This window comes from Cladophialophora immunda (genome assembly GCF_000835495.1).
Source record: "Cladophialophora immunda strain CBS 83496 unplaced genomic scaffold supercont1.7, whole genome shotgun sequence".
Taxonomy (NCBI): Eukaryota; Fungi; Ascomycota; class Eurotiomycetes; order Chaetothyriales; family Herpotrichiellaceae; genus Cladophialophora; species Cladophialophora immunda.
The window spans coordinates 2,131,993-2,149,261 of record NW_015622547.1 but is presented as its reverse complement, the minus strand read 5'-3'; the positions used below and the strand labels follow the sequence as shown (position 1 = coordinate 2,149,261).

At 53.0% G+C, this 17,269-nt stretch overlaps 5 protein-coding genes across 5 annotated transcripts; 2 read left to right on the top strand and 3 right to left on the bottom strand.

Annotated features, from left to right (window-relative positions):
* Window positions 1-3,244: 3,244 nt before the first annotated feature.
* Window positions 3,245-5,771, bottom strand: PV07_11493 (uncharacterized protein). The gene is made up of 2 exons (XM_016398936.1): window positions 4,457-5,771; window positions 3,245-4,398 (listed from the first exon to the last, which is right to left on the bottom strand). The coding sequence occupies exons 1-2, from the start codon at window positions 5,151-5,153 to the stop codon at window positions 3,482-3,484; spliced, it is 1,614 nt and encodes a 537-aa protein (XP_016243498.1). The 5' UTR covers window positions 5,154-5,771; the 3' UTR covers window positions 3,245-3,481.
* A 404-nt stretch (window positions 5,772-6,175) lies between these two features.
* Window positions 6,176-7,263, top strand: PV07_11492 (uncharacterized protein). The gene is made up of 2 exons (XM_016398935.1): window positions 6,176-6,449; window positions 6,539-7,263. Exons 1-2 carry the CDS (start codon window positions 6,233-6,235, stop codon window positions 6,922-6,924), a joined length of 603 nt encoding a protein of 200 aa, XP_016243497.1. The 5' UTR covers window positions 6,176-6,232; the 3' UTR covers window positions 6,925-7,263.
* On the bottom strand, window positions 7,194-8,589 carry PV07_11491 (uncharacterized protein). The gene is made up of 4 exons (XM_016398934.1): window positions 8,242-8,589; window positions 7,988-8,124; window positions 7,555-7,924; window positions 7,194-7,449 (listed from the first exon to the last, which is right to left on the bottom strand). The coding sequence occupies exons 1-4, from the start codon at window positions 8,516-8,518 to the stop codon at window positions 7,343-7,345; spliced, it is 891 nt and encodes a 296-aa protein (XP_016243496.1). The 5' UTR covers window positions 8,519-8,589; the 3' UTR covers window positions 7,194-7,342.
* Window positions 8,590-8,796: 207 nt separating this feature from the next.
* On the bottom strand, window positions 8,797-11,823 carry PV07_11490 (uncharacterized protein). The gene is made up of 5 exons (XM_016398933.1): window positions 10,511-11,823; window positions 10,208-10,400; window positions 9,987-10,154; window positions 9,453-9,937; window positions 8,797-9,396 (listed from the first exon to the last, which is right to left on the bottom strand). Exons 1-5 carry the CDS (start codon window positions 11,526-11,528, stop codon window positions 8,870-8,872), a joined length of 2,391 nt encoding a protein of 796 aa, XP_016243495.1. The 5' UTR covers window positions 11,529-11,823; the 3' UTR covers window positions 8,797-8,869.
* A 1,569-nt stretch (window positions 11,824-13,392) lies between these two features.
* Window positions 13,393-14,759, top strand: PV07_11489 (uncharacterized protein; the record flags this gene model as incomplete). The annotated part of the gene is made up of 2 exons (XM_016398932.1): window positions 13,393-13,836; window positions 13,887-14,759. Exons 1-2 carry the CDS (start codon window positions 13,735-13,737, stop codon window positions 14,757-14,759), a joined length of 975 nt encoding a protein of 324 aa, XP_016243494.1. The 5' UTR covers window positions 13,393-13,734.
* Between the last annotated feature and the right edge of the window lie 2,510 nt (window positions 14,760-17,269).

Below are 17,269 nucleotides of genomic sequence, written 5' to 3'. Positions count from 1 at the left end.
AGACTCGGTACCTTATCACCCCGTTCGCGCCATCAACTCGTACAATGGATCGACCGACGACGGGATGCATGGCACCGTGATTGCTGCTACGACGATGGAGCAAAAAGCCAATGGTCACGACCAGAACACGGCAAGTTCCACCATGCTGGGTTGCATAGGATTCCATAGAATATCCTTACGAGGGACGCAAAGAGCGCCGAAGCGGCGCGACGCCTCGTTCCGGACGACAATGGGCATGATACGTCAATTCTCTTGGACTACCGAAGTTACATATCCTAGAACATACACCGAGACACTATGGGCGAACTTGCGTTGGTGAGGAGTGGAGGGCTCGGTCGAGATATCTTGAGACTTACTACGCCAGCCTGACAGGCATTTGCGCTCTCCCTCAACCTCAGGTCCATTCCGACTCCTTCTTCTCCAGCCTCACATCCATCAGAGCACATGCCACCCGACACATCAGCTCGGGCTTCTGGTCCACCTCCTCCCATAGGGCCTGCACATCGTTGCCGAGACCAATGTGCTCGGCTGTCTTCAGACTCCTCGGGTCGACCCAGGGAGCGAGGCAAGTCCACACATGCTGCGCAGTGGTGAAGAAGATGTCGATCCCGACATCCCCGATCCCCTTGATCTTCTGGAGCTCTGCTCGGATCTTGCTCCGGTCTTCGGACGTGGTTTTCAAGATTGTGTTGAGATCGCCCTCTGCGTGAGCATCAGTCAGGACAGCACAAAGGTTGTACACAGGGAGTCTGAACGGGGTTTATGATGCCTCAAGCTTACCGTACTTCTCCTCCACTAACTCGGCCAGCTGTCCCATGAAAGTCGCTGTCTTCTCTCTGCTCGCGACCATTCAGATTGGATTTTCCGAGTCAATGCAAAAGGCTGAGCGACGATTGTACCAACTTACCGATAATGTGTGTATCCGCCCTCGGTGAGCACCTCGGTCCTCTCCTCCCAGCTACTTTTCTTCAAGACATCCAGGTTGTGATACCCTGCCTTGATGACGAGAGCGGTGGTTTTCGCTGCAATGCGATGTGAGACTCGAGTCGAAGAGAGTATAGCATTCAAAAGCAGTGCCAATATGGTATCGGGAGTTGCCTTGTCCGGGTGTTCCAGGTCCGTGTCGGAAAGAGGAAGCCCGCCAAAGTGCTGGAGAAGTTTCTCGATTTTCTGGCCGTGGGCCCCGGTGCGCTTCTTCTGCTCTCCCCTGGATTTCCGGGTCGACTTTTTGTGGTCTTTCCCACCGTCCGCGAGTGCGCCCTTCGCGGTAGCTGCGTCTCCTTTTCCAACTTGGCCGGTCTTTCGCTGTTTTGTTTGAGGCTCGGTGGGGTTCGCCCTGGGAGCCTCGTCGCGGGATCTTTTGGTACCCGTCTTTTTTCCGTCGGCCACTGCAGTCTCTTGGCCTTGCGCCTTACCCTTCGCCCGAGTGGTCACCATCGTGCTCTGGCTGACGCGATCTGACTTATGTCGAGGTCGTCGCGGTGCGAGGTCCGGGTGCATGTGAAGAAGTCGTTGACGTACTGGTGAAATTGGAGCAGGGATGATGTCACAGGGTGTCTGATCATCATCCGCCTTCTATTTCCTACAAGTATTGTAAAGACACGGATGTACCTGTTTCGAACACGCCACCTATGCGATCAGACACCGGATCATGGATGCGGGGAAGCGGAAGGTCTCACACGTCCACTTCTTCCCCAGGTGGAATTGGGTTCCAAGGTGTCAAAGAGGACAAGGCGTCCAGTTGCGTCTCAGCATGAAGTTGATCTCAGCCGGAGAGACAATCCGGAAGGGTGTTTCGTGGGGCTTCGTTCAGTCCCGTCCTAAGATTTACCGACAGACACTTCAAGACGCTAATTAGAGGACCGTTTGACTTACACCATCAGTCCCCAGTATTGCCCTATCCGACATACGTCGGTATGTAGGGGTACACGGTGCAGCGGACAGGGCTGGTCCGGGGGAACATCCTGGACACGGTACCTTTACCTGCGCCAGGCTGGGGAGTGCCAGGGGTAACGGCTTGTGTGATTGGCTGTATTGTCATCTGCCAAGTTCAAAAACTCTCCGATTGGACGACTGGACCAGAAGCGGAAAGACTGACAGCGAGATCTGGCACGTCGACGATTCCCACAGCCTTTTCGACACCCCATTTCCCTTCGTTTCGATATCTTGCAGAATTCTTGACGTCAACACTCGTCAGGGGATTCCATGTTGGCTTCACAGGAGGGCGTGGAGCCCGCCGGCATATTCCATCTCGAGAAAACAAGTACTGCTTCTCCTGCATAATGCTCTCGATGGTTCGGAATTGCGCTCCGCAGCTCCACCATGATGTTGAGAACGGTCACTTCTCCCCGATCCCCCAAAGACCTCACCAATATCAGGGCGAAGGGACCATTATAGAGCAGTGACGGAAAAGAGACCAAAGTCATGACGTCAGGATTGAGAACCAGCAGATGAAGCAAGTCTATAAAGCAGACCGACTTCTTCTCCCCGAGCATCTTGAAAATTCTCGCAAGCATCCATCACCCACAAAAAGCCAGACTCCAGAAGGACCCCCCTTTACCAATACTTGGAACTGTCTCAAGAAACCCCAATAATACTCCAACAAAAAAGGGATGACTGACAACCAAAACCCCGGAAACTTCGCCAACCGCCCCAAGGAAGAGGTCCAGGAGATCGCCTCCAAGGGCGGTCAAGCCAGCCACAACAGCGGCTTCGCCGGCATGGATCCCGACGAGCAGGTAAGATTAGGTTATTTACCTCTCTTCCCTTATCATCCGCGGCCGTCCAAGCCGTGGCACAGCCACATATGCAGTTTTACTCGATTTTTGGGAGACAATCCTCCGCTAACCGTGGCGTCTGGCGCCTTTTCTCGCAGCGAGACATCGCCTCCCAGGGTGGTCAAGCGTCCGGCGGCTCCTTTGAGAAGGGCAGCGAGCGCGCCGCGGAGGCTGGTCGCAAGGGCGGATCGGCCACTGGCTCGTCCTAGATTCTACAGCGCTCGCGGATAAACGGCGAGGCGAGGCGGGTTAGGGCTCGGAGTCGGTCGCAGCGGTGGCGGACGGAGAAGCCTGTACTTCTGTAACAACACAATCCTCGGGGGAACGACTAGGTACTCCAACAGTGTGAGGTTACAACGGTTATGCACGCAAAGGACGGGCCGTGGATTGGGACACACCAGCTCGAAAGAATCACGATGTGCTAATATGGAGTCAAGACTCAACGACTAAAACTCATCGATCAGATAGTGCTGGTTTGTAACAATGTACAACAACTCTGAATTTGATTATAAACCCCTGTTGCGTCAACTGACTTGACGTCTGCATAGATCCTTGGTAGCGCCGTAAATTTGTGACTGGCAGTGATCATAGATCGCTTGATTGTCGGCTCTGTAAGCCAGAAGTCTTCAAACCTGGCGTATATATCCACCCAAAAATCACATAATAACGGCATCTCCTAAGCATAGCAAATTGAAGATGAAGACTCATGATTCTGCGTAGGCGCTTTTTGCCCTCAACTTCTTCCCATACCACCTGAAAAACAAAGGTGCAGGTGCCAGGAGCAGTCCGATGCACCCCAGGAGAGTCATCGTCCAGTGCACCCCTATGCCTGTGTACATGGGCCTGGCGGCCATGACCATCGTTCCTGCAATGAGATACCGCGCCATCGTGATGCTGGCAAGTGCTACAGCACTGTGTTTTGTGTAGCTGTCGACAATGTACTCGTAGCTGCTCACATAGACGGCGGTCGCCACAATGCCAAAGCAAAAACAAGCCGCAAGCCCCGACCACAGTGAAATGCTAGAGTAATTGGTCCAACCCAGCCAGAACAAGGAGATGGGCATCAATGGTGCCGTGACAATCGCTGGCCACAGCCTGTACTCAGGCTTGATCCAAGCTTGCCTCACATAGTTTGTGTGGACTCGTGAGAGGTGGAAGAGTGCTGGCGCAAACAGGGTAAAGCATGTGGATCCGGCAGCGATGGATGCGAAGCACGAGCCTGTCAGCCCATCGGATAGGTCGTATGTCTTTTTGAATATGTAGTCGAATCCAGATAAGAAAGTGAACATGAGAATATAGACGAGTATTAGGTAACCACCCAGGACCGCAACCACGGGCTCGCTCGAGAAATAGACAACCGGCATTGGGAGAGTCTCGCGTAAACGTTTGAGAAGCGATGCTTTTTCAGCATGTCCAGACACGTACCTGGAAGATCCGGACACACGGCGAAGATGTCTGGCTTTCCAGTCCAGCAGAACCGGTAGGTATGTCTCGGGAAGGAAGAGGAAAGCAATAATGAAGGCGAAGCCGGAAATGATGAGTGTGACCCAGTCAGTCCAATGCCAACTGAGGTTGCGATCTTGAACCAGCCATCCACCCGCGACTGGTGCAAGCATAGGAGCTTTGCATCTGAGTTAGCAGACAAGTCAAGAGACATATGAACAGGAAGGATTCCCTACCAGCAACGTTGGCCCATGCAATAACAGGGAAAGCGAAGGCTCGCTTGACCGGGCGGAACTGATCACTCACACTGGCGCCATTGATGCCTAGGGTGGCACTGGCGAAGACGCCCACGAAGTATCGGCAAACAATCCGTCCACCCAGGTTCGAAGTCAACGCTGTACCCAGCACAAAGCATAGATAACAAACGGTCGCTCCCAGGTATGTCGGGTTTCTTCCGACGGTCTCGGAAAGAGGGCCGCAGAAGAGGCATCCGGATCCAATCCCCAGCAGGTACAGGGCTTGAGAGAGATTCGCTGCCACCTTGCTCACACCGTACTCTTGACTCATCCGCGAGTTTGCCATGGAGTCTGCAGCGCTTGCCCATCCTTGGGAGAATATAAGGAGACACAGGACAGCGATATTCTTACACCGTGCGAAGAGCGGCCAGTTGTGAGGGTCGATAGGGTCATCGTCTCCCGTGATATCGACCACGATCTTGCCATTGCCGCTGGTGCTGCCGCCCTCTGACCCCGGCCGTTCCTCAGAAGACTCCTCTTCAAGGGCGCCATTGGATCCCCTTAAAATTCTCCGTTCAGAGGCAGCCTCAACATCTCGGAAAGCACTCTTTCTGTCATGATCTTGCTTATGTCCCTTCTCTTTCCATTCGTGCTCGACCTGCTTTCCGATCCGTTGGTATTGCACTAGGGACCACATTGATCGCCGTCGCTGGTGAGGTATGTCATAGGTCTGGCATGTCAGTCCACATAATAGTCAATACAAAGGATAGAAGATAGAAGTCACATCTATATTGTCAATGAATGCATGTGCAGGGAAATATTTGGCTCACTGCCGGAGATTTGTGCTGTGATATTTTGCAGTGGGGTGTCGCGTGAGGTGTTTCCCTCTTTGTACATTTTGGCCAAGCGACGCTGAGACTGTCCTCGCCGAATACGGGGATCTTCAGACCAAGAATCTTGCATGTGACGTCAAATTACCGCGGATTGAGTGGAGGTAGAGCAGAGGAGCAGCAGGATGGATGAGACTGATTGGAGTTTGGAAGCCCGGGCGTGGTCCGGCATCCTCTCGCTTTTCTTTTTCTCTTCGTTTTCTCGCGTTCCTCCTTTTCCATTGGGAAGCTGACATCACGGTGGAAGCATCTTAAAGAGCGCCATCTGATGATCTTTGACATTCTGGCATTGAACAGATAACGCTGACTCCTCGTGTCGTCGCGGTACATCAGGACGGTCGAGTTGTTCGAGTGCATTGGAGGATTGGGTCACTGGGATAAATGCCGGGGGCGTCCGTCGCCGCAATGGAAGGGCAAGAGACTGGCACGTGAAGGTGAAAGAAAGATGCAGAGTGGAAGTTGGATCACGTTACTGAGAAACGGCAGCCCTACAGCCTTGACTTCTTTCGGGTTTCCAATTCCATCCTGAGACCCAACTACTTGTACACAAACCACCTGCATGCCTCAATATCCAATCCCCACCGCAAATGACCAGTTTCCCAGGACTCGCTTCCGATTGCGACCACTCGTACCTCTCTACAAGCGAACCCATGGTTGTGTGTTCACGCCCAGAAAAGGGCTATGCTCGCTACCGTCGTGGCGCAGCAATCGAACCACATGATCCCCAGGCCCTTGTATACAATGAGCGCGTTGGTCTAGAATGCTTAAGAAGGATGGCGCAAACGTTATCTTCCACCCTCACAATTGTATCGATTGCCAACTGCCCCCCCCCCCCCCCAAACCAAATTTCTAGCCGCAATCCCTCGCGGCGCAATCGAGGCTTTCCATGTATCGCAAAGCATCAGGCGGGATGGGTTTCTCCTTCAATCGATTCATGACCAATGCCTTCCCCAACTTCGCAAACGACAATCCTGAGCGAGATGCCGATCTCACCATGAACGAGAAAGATATCTTGTGGACACATCAAATTTCAGGGGCAGAGGCCGCGCAAAGGTCACCCATGACATTGGACACCGAAAGCGCATTGAATGCAGGCATAACTCGTAAGGCTCACCTATATCAACCAGAGCAACCCAAGGAGGAGAAGGTATACAAGGGAATCTTCACGTACTAACGGAAACCATCAAATCAGCAAGCGGTAAAATATCCGCGCGCATTCACAAGGAACTGGTCAAGAACGGCATCATTAACTCCAACGCCCCCCTCGGCATCGACACCACAAGAATCACTCCGAAATTCGCACATCAGCTGGCTTTCATAAGCGTCGCGGCCCAGCGCAAAGTGATCGGTATGCTCTTTTTCTGGGAGGAAGAAGCCATCCGATGGAGATTGTTGGAGCAGGAGCAGGCCGAGATCGAGACCGCGATGGGTGTCGAGGGGGTCAGCGAAGAGACGAAGAAGGAGTTGAGAATCCGGCTGGAGAGTGTGAAGATGAGGAAAAGCATGAGCCCTAGTCAGAGGCCGACGATGCAGGATGCAGGTCATCAGGAGGCTTCAGGCCCGCCGCAGTACTCGTAGCGAGTTCTCGCAAAGGAGGACAGCTCGATAGGGGTTGAGCTTGGGCTTTACTTGCCACTCGCGTGAGGAAGCGCTTTATCTATTGATTGGACCTCTTAGTGCGTGTCCTCCAGCTCTGGGTCTTTGCCATGGGGGATATGCTACGTCGCGAAAATCGTGGACATCTTTCTCAACGTTGATATTTTGACAAAAGGCCGTCACAAGGGGCGTTCTTCGCCCCCAGATACAGTAAGTGCGGATGGGGTACAAAGGGAGACGATCGTCATGGAGGCAGCTTAGCTATAATATTCGGATTTCAATGCTCGTCCAACAAGTCAGACCTTATATCTAATGCATGCAGTTCTAATAGCGTACGCTTTCCTCGCCTCTGTGGAACGGCTTTTGCTCCATACAGGCAAACTCGCCATGACAGTGGCCCTCAGGCGAACTCTACGGTATTACGCAGTGTCCCGATCTTCGATATCTGCACCTCCATCTTGGTGCCCGGGGTGAGATATCTCGGAGGCTTCATGCCCGAACCGACGCCTGCGCAGCCACGTGGACTAGGTCAGCAGATCCAGAACGAATGCATTGTGGAGGAGCGGGCAGAGGATGGGAAAACCGCTGTGCATCAGCGTGCGCGAGACTGACCTCCTGGCGTTCCCGTCATGATGACGCTCCCCTTCTGCAGGGTCGTTCCCTGACTCAGATAGGAGATGATGTAGGGGCAATCGAAGAGCAGGTCGGACACGCTTTCGCTCTGTCGTGTTTCGCCGTCGACGATGGTCTTCAAGTGCAGCTCCGCGGGGTTCCCGACCAGGTCGGGAGCCACGAGACACGGGCCCAGGGGCGCAAAGGTGTCGAAGCCCTTGGAAAAGCCCCATTGAGGCACCCTGCCCGCCAGCTCCGGGTCTCGTTGGAGTTTCCGCGACGAGACATCGTTGCCGGCTGTATAGGCACCTACGTAGTCCAAGGCTTGCTCGACGGGGACGTCTTTGGCATCGCGGCCAATGACGATACACTGAAGGGGGAGAGCACGGTTAACAGAGGCCCCGTCGATAACGCCAGTGCGGAGCGATCTTACCAGTTCTCCCTCGTAATCGGCCTGGTCGTCCTGGGCGAGCTTCGGTATTACCACCGGAGCATCATGATCCTGGACTGTGGTGTTCGGCTTGAAGAAAATGAAAGGAAATGGTGGAGGTTGTCGACCGGCTTCCTTGACTATAGCGACCACGCCGTCAGCATGCACTCCAGAGTCACTAATGCTTGCATGAATCCCCGTGGCGGAGCGTTCAAGAGCCGATCGAGAGTCGGGTGGTTGGAGACATCAAAACGTACTGTGCTTTGCATAATTCAGCCCGACACATCGCAGAATCGGCACCTCCTCTCGAGCCAATGGACCAAGGAGTTTCTTCACCGTGACAATCTCATCCGTCACTTTGGTCTTGCCAGTCGTATCGAAAATGTCGTCTCCCACGATGACTTTGGCCTTCAACTGGTCGGACTCGGTGACATTGCCCAGGTCGAAATCCTCGCTGGGCAAGACTGGCTCGCCGCGCAGAACTCGGCCGTCGGTAGCGACGAACCGGATGAGTCTAGTCCAGGGTAACTTCATCTTAGAACAGCTTGCCTTGGGAGGATACCGTCGAAGTGGTTGGTCTGGTTCACGGGCAAGATGGGGTCGAGTTTCATGGCCGTTGATATTGCCAACGAGACAGCCATGTGGGGTATGTTGGACGGAGGGAAGTGGAGGGAAGTACGGGGAAAGAACGGAATGGCGTGCCCAAGCTGACTCTTCCCAGCACAATGGACGATAATGAGACGGAGCTTCTCGGCCAAAGATGCGACGCTTGCTGGAGAACTGCAAGCGGTCAAAGGAACTCGAGGTTTCATCGAGAGAGGTGGTTCATTGTTCAGTCTAGTGCTACTTCCTATGTTCCCGGTCTACAGGCTGAGGGTGTGTCTCTCAGCCAGCCATCATAGCAGTCAAACCTGGCTCAACCCCGACGAGATCGGCAAATAGGTCGAGACTGTTGTCCGTCCAATACTGGTGCATGCTCATGTCAAAAGCTGCGAAAGGATCGTCTTGACCCAGAGGCGGCAGGAGGCCGTTCGTTGTGATGCTCCCATCCAGGGCGCCTTGAGACTGCAAAGAGAGGCTGTTCTGGCTACTTATCTGGGTCGCATCGCTCTGCTGACCAGAGGACAAAGCTGACAAGATAGCCGGGCCATGTTCGGGATTGAACTGTACGAGTGTCATGCATATCTGCACGAGCTTCAAGAGAGTCTTCCTGATTCTCTTCGCGGATTTGGTGCCCTCGCCGAACCGCTTGAGGGTCTCCATCGCCCGCCGGAGTCGTGTAATCATTTCGACAATTTTGGCCGAGTCCAAGGAGTCGGTGGAGGCCATCGGTGGACTATTTGCAGTCCGCGCGTTCAAGGGGGTAATTTCTAGCAAGATGCAACTGAATATCACGAGGGCCGCATTGAAAGCTTCAGAGATATGATCAGCATTGAACCTGAGTCGGTGATCAAAACACGGTTCTTACTGTAATAGGAAGTGAACCACCATGCCCCGAGCAAGGCGGGTGGTTTGCTCGTCTTGTGGACAATCTCGACGATTTCCATCGCGGCTTGCTGGCAGATTTTGACGCTTCGCTCTCCGAGGTCGTTGAAAAATGGATCTTCCTGCTCGATTTGTTCGCCAGGTACTTTCACCCGAGCTCTCTGACGTAGAAAGGCACTTAAGATGGGTCTATGCAGTAAAATCCGCGTATTGAGATATCTGAGCGTGATGATAACGCTCAACCTGTCGAAGACAGGATCCCAAGCGGAGAGTGAGATTGTATCAGGATCAAGAGTATCCCATGGCCGCCGCTGCAGCTGAGGGAACAAGTTGTGTTTCCAGGCTGCCAGTTTCTGTTCGAGAACGACGGTCCTTTCCAGCATTGTGGGGACGGTCAGTCCAGGATCAATGTCCACATTACCGCCATAGAGCTCGGAAATTATGTCTCCTAAGATATAGTATAGTTGTCTGCCAGCAGTCAATCAACAGTGCATTAAAAGGCGCAGGCAAAGCTCACATTGTAGCAGTGAAAAGGCAAACTGTGTCTGGCGGATCCAAGCTGCTCATCGAAGTCGCTGAGTTTCCCAGCATTGACAGTCGCTCCAAATTCTGGTTCATCGGGAGATCCAATTTTACTATAGAGTTGGGCATCATACAGGGGCGGCCAAAGGTCATGCTTAGTGTCCTGGAGCCAGTGAGATGTTTGTTCCTGGTGCTGTTTGATGCGTGGAAGCTCACCTGTCCAAGATCATACACCCAAACCATGTCCGCTTGCGTATCTCGGCTTCCACCAAGTTCAGTCCTGAAGAAGCCGTCTGCGAGTGTAAGCCCAATTGGATCGCCGCGCGGACTGCGAGGCCATGTAGGTTCCAGGCCTGATCAGATCGTTGCGTGCCTTGACGATACTGTGCCATCAAAAGCAAGCATTGGACTGCTGCCAGTTAGTGGTATTATCCGGCAGGGGTGTCTCGCAAATGTATTTTTTTTTTGGCTGCAATCGACTCGAGAGATGCAGAAGAAATTGTCTCAACATATACTCACCCGTCTCTAAGCTAGCTGATTTCATCTCAATCTCGGCCGACAGGGCCTGTGCCCTTTCTATGAATATTTCTGACTCGGCCGCATTCTTTTCGGCCGACTGATCAGGTTTGGCGCTGATATAGGTTGCAAACGCAAAGATGGCGTTTACGAGGCATAGCCAAGAGCGGCTCACTGCGCTGAAGCGGTTTCGCCGGGCAGCAGAGTATGTACGGAGGATATCTTGCTCGCGAATGTAGGGGAACAGCATTCCTGTATCAGAAAAGAAGAGCCTGATGAGGTGCAGAGCGCGCGATTCCGGGGGGAGCGACCGGATATTGATGTGGTGTCGAGCGATAGGGCTGGTCTCTGAGAGAGTCGTAGTAACAGGTGAGGCTACTCTGGAGACGATGGGCTGATTAATCCCACTTTCCGAATGTCGAGACTGCCCTATTGACTTCAAGGTAGCTGAAGTCGCGTCCGATATATGGCGGAGCAATGCTATGTTCGAAGATGGACCAAAAAACCTCGATTCCGTCTCTTCCGGGTCGGTGATGGCGGCCATGCCATCAACAGAGTCCTCGGCATTCTGTTGCAGGGAGTCATCCTCGTCGAGAATGGCAACGTCTTCATCGTCGTTCGGCACCTGTCGTGGCTCCTGAATGGTGGTACTTGCTTCTTGACTCGGCCTGTGTTGCTCGTGGCTCGGTGGGTTCAACTGCTCGGAACCCTCCGACGAGGGGTGGTTTCGATTTACAAGCAACCTGAGCGTATCTTCGATAGCCCGCAGCCTCTCATCATAGCCTGGCTGTAACTGTGGCGGTCTGACATTACCCGCGGCAGGTTGTTGATATATGCACTCGAAGCCGAGTTCGACGCAGAGACTGCAAGAAGGTCTAGCGCCATTGCAGCGTGATTTGCGATTCCTGCAGGATGTGCAAGCTAGCGCTATACGCCGCCGTTTGTATGAAGGCGGTGGTGTCGTTTGGTCCGCATCCTGTAATTCGCTTTGGGAGCTCTTCCGGACTTGGGCATCCGACATGGCGTCCCCTCCTTGGGCTTCCCTTGTCCAGGCAATGTGGTATGATTCGTCACGTGTGCTTCAGGACCGTCACCAGAGGCAAGGCATATCTGGGGTGCAGGAGTGCAAACAGAAGGGGTATATCGGGGAAGAAGCTGGCTTTTTGTATGTTTGTGGAGATTTGATGGCAAGGCTGTGCACGACTGCTTACACCTGAATTTTCGCTACCCACAGGTACCGTATACAGCACGGCATCCTTTCAATAGAGGCAGCTGAATATTCGAAGAACCATTCTCGAGCGTTGATTGAATAACCGCCGTCTCCCGCTCTCTGCGACTCCGGGGATTAGGAGCTTTCGACAGCTTCATTGATGCCAAGGCTGCGTGTCCGATGCATACCCGGCGCTGAGGGGACATCAATAGCTTTTGTCTGACAGCATGAATTGCTGGCCAAAAGCCCCTAGTGATCCATTTATCGCTTGTCTGACATCCGAGTTTCAAGCCTTCCTCCACCATCCCCTCCTCATTTCCTCGTCGCTCTCTACGTCCCTCGCTGACACCGTCTTCCAATGATCGGCGTATGCTGTGCGTGCCACGTTCTTCTGTGCCCTACCAATCGTCTATGATGTCTATGAGCGAGCCCTTTAATCCTGAGAGGAAGGTACCCTGGACACCAAAACAACGCCCGGTGGCAATGGCACTCCTTTTCTGCAGACAATGAACGCCGTGGATAATTTGGCCAAGTGCGCAATTCTCTGATGATGACACCGATTATCATCAGAGGCAGCTCTGATGGTAGCAACCTGATACATTGCGCTAGAGATCTACTTGTATCTCGTTTTGACCTCCTCAAGTGTCAATATTTGCTTCCGCACCTCTGTTTTCAAGCCCCTTTGTCGCCATCCATTCAGCTTCTGTGGATACACTGGAACGATCCCATCGACCTGAGCGTCATGGGCGAGTACCACAAATACACTCGGGTTTGAGTGCAACGCCTGGGTTTTGTGGATTGTTTTCCTTGCGCTGACCGGATCTTTGTGAAACCCAGGCTGTCCATTTGGTCCCACATCGACACTGATATCGCGAGACGGATGTTCGAGCAGACCCCTATGGTGACAGCAATCGCCCCCCATAGCAACCCATTCATCCTCACCAGTTCGTGCTAGGGCCATCTGATGTCCAGGCATATGACCCGGCGCATCAAGTACAAAGAAAGACCCATCACCGAAGATATCTACCCCTTCGTCGAAGGTGAATGAAGTTGGCACGGTGCCTTCACTAAGTCGGCTGTATTGCGATCTCTGCAGCTCAGTGAATCCCTGATGAGCAAGCACTGAGCCATCAAAGGGCGAGCCATCGATGGCTGGGTAACCCGGATGGATGCAGTCTCGCGTTCCTGGTCCGACGACTATCTTAGATCGAGGGAAGCGCCCAACATCCCCACTGTGGTCGAAATGCATATGACTCAACACCACCATGTCGATGAGCTCTGGCTTTACTGGCCCATCCGAAAGCAAGTCGTGTGCATCTTTTGGGACGTAGGGCTCAATTGCACTATAGTCCTCCCTGATCACCCTGGGATTGTTGTCAAGATCCTGCGAATGCCGATTTAGCATGTTTACAGAAGGACTCTAACCGCGGAATTCTGGAAAAGGACTGACCTTGCGCATGCCGAGATCAAACAACACATTCTGGCCTGAAGGATGTTGAATGAGAAAACTATAGTCTGGAGACAGATGGCGGACTTTCAAGTCTCCGTCCGCAAAGATCCAGCGGTCTGGGAGCCAGAGGTATCCAGTTGGAAGGACATATACGTCCACTGTCTGAGGCACAGCCATTTCAAGGGGTCAGGTTATCGACCTGTGACAATGTCTGCTCTTGGTCCCCATGAAGTGGACATTTGAGGGGCTCTCTCATATCTATTCACGACCGCCGTGGGGAAGTTTGATGTCCAGGATGGGCAAACTCAAGTCCGAGGGTAACCTTGCCAATCCGGCTTCCCTTCGGCTTTAGGACTCCTCAATTCTCCGCTTCCGATGCACACCCTCTTTCTCTTGCAAAGGGTGTGCATTTGTTGATATTAGCAAAGCGTCAATGGTTTGGAGATTCTTAATATCCTCTAGGTCAAGACTTCACCAGATTCTCGATACCCCCTTGGACACCGACCGAGTCCGCTTTGATCCACTCCCATATCTCGACCTCTACTACTCTCACACACCACGCACTGCATGGAGCGAATCGATACGCACTCTCACGTTGTGCCTGAGGTGTGGCGCAAGTTTTGTTGCCAGTATGGGTTCGACAGGCCGGACGGTATGCCTGCCATCCCTGTAGGTACGCTACTCTCCATACAACATGCCTAAGCTGATTCATGTTCAAGGCTTGGACACCAGAGGCGCACATTGACCTTATGGACAAATTGGGCATCTCCAAATCCATACTCAGCATTACATCTCCTGGGACACATCTGAGGCCACATGACGACGAATTAGGTCGAACTATCACTCGGGAATCGAATGATGAAATAGCCCGGATCTGTCGATTACATCCCAACAAGTTCGCTTTTTTCGCATCCTTACCACTCCCAGATGTCACCGGCTCCGTTGAGGAAATTGATCGTGCTCTAGATAGCTTGGGGGCGGTGGGATTTGCTCTTATGACCAATGCACACGGATACTATTTGGGCGATGCCCATCTTGAGAAGGTCTTTGCGAAGCTGAATGAGAGGAAAGCAACGGTATTCATGCATCCGACCTCATGCCACTCGCAGAAGCTACCGGAAGCCGAAAGACCACTCTCACAGTATCCAGCACCGATGCTCGAATTCTTCTTCGACACTACACGAGCAGTTGTCAATTTGATTTTGTCTGGCACTGTGGCGCGTTACCCCAATATCACTTATCTGGTCTCACATTGTGGCGGCGCCCTGCCGCCCTTGGTTGAGAGATTCTCGTCGTTTGCAACAAGAGTTTTAGGAGGCAATGAGGCTATAGATTCATCGCAGGTGAAGGAACTGTTCAAGTCGAGGTTCTATTTCGACTTGGCTGGGTTTCCGTTTCCGGACCAGATCCACGGGCTCCTGCGCACGGCAGATGCTTCCAGGTTGCTGTATGGCAGTGATTATCCCTACACACCAGCTTCAGCGTTGACAGGAATGTCGACGCGAATGGACGAGGAGCTGAACAATTTGTTCGATGAGAGGGTGGTCCGTGAGATCTACTCGGGCAACGCAAAAAGACTCCTGAAAATCTAAAAGATAGCACAACTCCGCAGACAATGAGTGATATGGTTCTGGGTCCAGTCCACGCGCAACTCCAGATTGTGTTTCCGTCTCTTCAATGGGTTCCTGGGTGCGAGTTCTAAGTGGGCAGCAACCAGCCCTCGCATAACGTCGGGGATTAATCACCGGGTCGCGCACGCTGTTTTGCGGGCAAGCGGCCGCACCAAAATCGAGACCGCCTCGTATAAGTCCAGCCTTGTGTGCCGAGCCCCTATCTCCGCCCGACCTGGGATGGTCGAGACCAAAGCCGGGGCAACTATGTGTGTATACCAACAGGTCCGAAATTTCCCCAGAGTTGGAAAAAGCATCTTTCGCGAGTCATGGTTATATCCCCTTCGCAGCCAGTGCTCCGCTCGACAATAACGACATCCTTGCCATTCAGGACCGCCTGGTATAAAGGGGCTCCCCGAGCTGTTTGAAACGCGCGAAGCCTCCAGTGAAAGGTATCTTCTGATCATTCATAATGCTCGCTGTCAGCAAATCCGTCGACATGCATATCGAGAACACGATCGCGGAGGTCGAAAACAAGAACCAGGAGTTAGGTCAAGATAACTTGATCGATGCTCACGACCCCCACGATCCTCTATCCTGGAGTACCTCGCGGAAGCTTACCATTCTCCTCGTTGTCGGCCTCTGGATCTTGTTGGGAACCTCGAACATGATCATCATTGCTCCGGCCCTCCAGACCATCCCAGTGGAGTTTCATTCGTCCTTCAACACTTCGACTTACCTCGTCGGCGGCCCACTTTTGGCTTACGGCATTTCTTCATTTCTCTGGGTGCCCCTGGGTAACAGATACGGGATCAGACTCGTCTTCGTCCTCGGTTCTCTGGCTGCAGCCTGCATGGATTGTTGGGCCGCCAAGGCGACTTCGTTCGGGAGTCTTGTGGCTGCTAGGACCCTCGCTTCGATGTTCTATGCACCCCCAGAAACACTAGCCCCTCAGCTGGTTGGCGATGTCTTCCAGTTCAAGGACAGAGCGAAGGCCATGACATGGATAGGCATCTTGCAGGCTAGTGGCTTTTCTGGCGGGCCTCTGATCGGAGCCTTCATCATTCAAAATCCGTCAGTGCACTTGCTTCATCCCGGTGGATAGATGCTGAACCAAAGTGACAGAGCCCTTGGCTGGCGATGGATCGAATGGATCCTAGCCATTATCACATTCGGTGCTGCAGTTTTGATGATCCTTCTCCTGCCGGAGACCCAGTACACGAGGCACAGTGTGGAAACAACAGCCCTGACAAGGTCATGGAAAGATGACTTGCGGTTCTGGCCCGTCAGCGGCGGAGGGAGACCAAAAGATCACAGGTCTGGCGGAATGCAGGGCTTGAAGCAGTGAAATTGTTGGCTAACGTCCACCACAGTTTTCTCCACGGACTTGCGACCATACTTCCATATTTTGGACATCCGGTCATCATTCTCAATACTGCCTTCTTTTCTCTGACGCTGCTGGTCACTAGCTACACATTGGTATTGTCTTCTCCCTTCAACCATGCCCCGCGCCGCTGACGGCGTATAGACCACACAATCCATCACTTATCTGACCGTCTATCCATTCTCAATTGGGAACTCCGGCTTGACCTTCATTGCGCCCTTGATCGGTACCTGGATGGCGATGCTGTTCTGCGGTGTGCTGGCAGATCGAATGTTCCTTCGGTTGACCAAGAGAGAAGGACGAAAGCCAAAGCCGGAGCGGCGGCTACCTCTGCTTATAGTGACCGGTGTGGTTGGAATTGGCGGCTCCCTCCTGTTCGGCATTTGTACTCAGGAGAAATGCCACTGGATTGCGCCTCTATTTGGGTCATGCTTCGGTATGTACGCTGACGTTGCCCTGACCTCCAAACAACACTCATGGGAACTTGAACGCTGACAAGTGTTCTCTTTCAGTAAGCTTCTGCTTCATCTCCTCCCTCAGCATCTCGTTCGCATATCTACTGGACGTATACGAGGCGAAAATGGATACTGTCATGGTCATCGACAATGGGATGAAAAACCTGGCCGCGTTCGGCATCAGCTACGCGATTGTCCCTTGGAATACAAGTGCTGGCTATACAATTCCATTTGTTGTCATGGCCGTGATACTCCTTGTGGCGCATCTGTTCATGGCTGTGGTGTACTTCAAGGGTGAGGCGATGAGGAGGTGGAGTGCGCAGCATTTTGAGTCGGCGAGGACAACGCATCATGGAGATGCGTTCTAAACGAAGAGGGCGATACCATACATTTACAGGTCTAGCGAGCACCGACATGAGAGAAAGAATTTTGCGAGAGAGCTTTACTTGTCAGTATTTGACAGGAATCCCCCATATGTATCCTTCTCCGGGACCTTGTCAGGCTGCGACCTACAAGGGCATGTTCAGGAGGCCAGCCTTGTGAGGCCCATTCGGGGGCCCAGTTTAGGTGCCTCGCATGGGGAAAGTGGGTAGGGTGGGCAGGGGCATTGTCAGACGATTCAAATGGCACATGTAGAGCCTAAGATGGGGCTC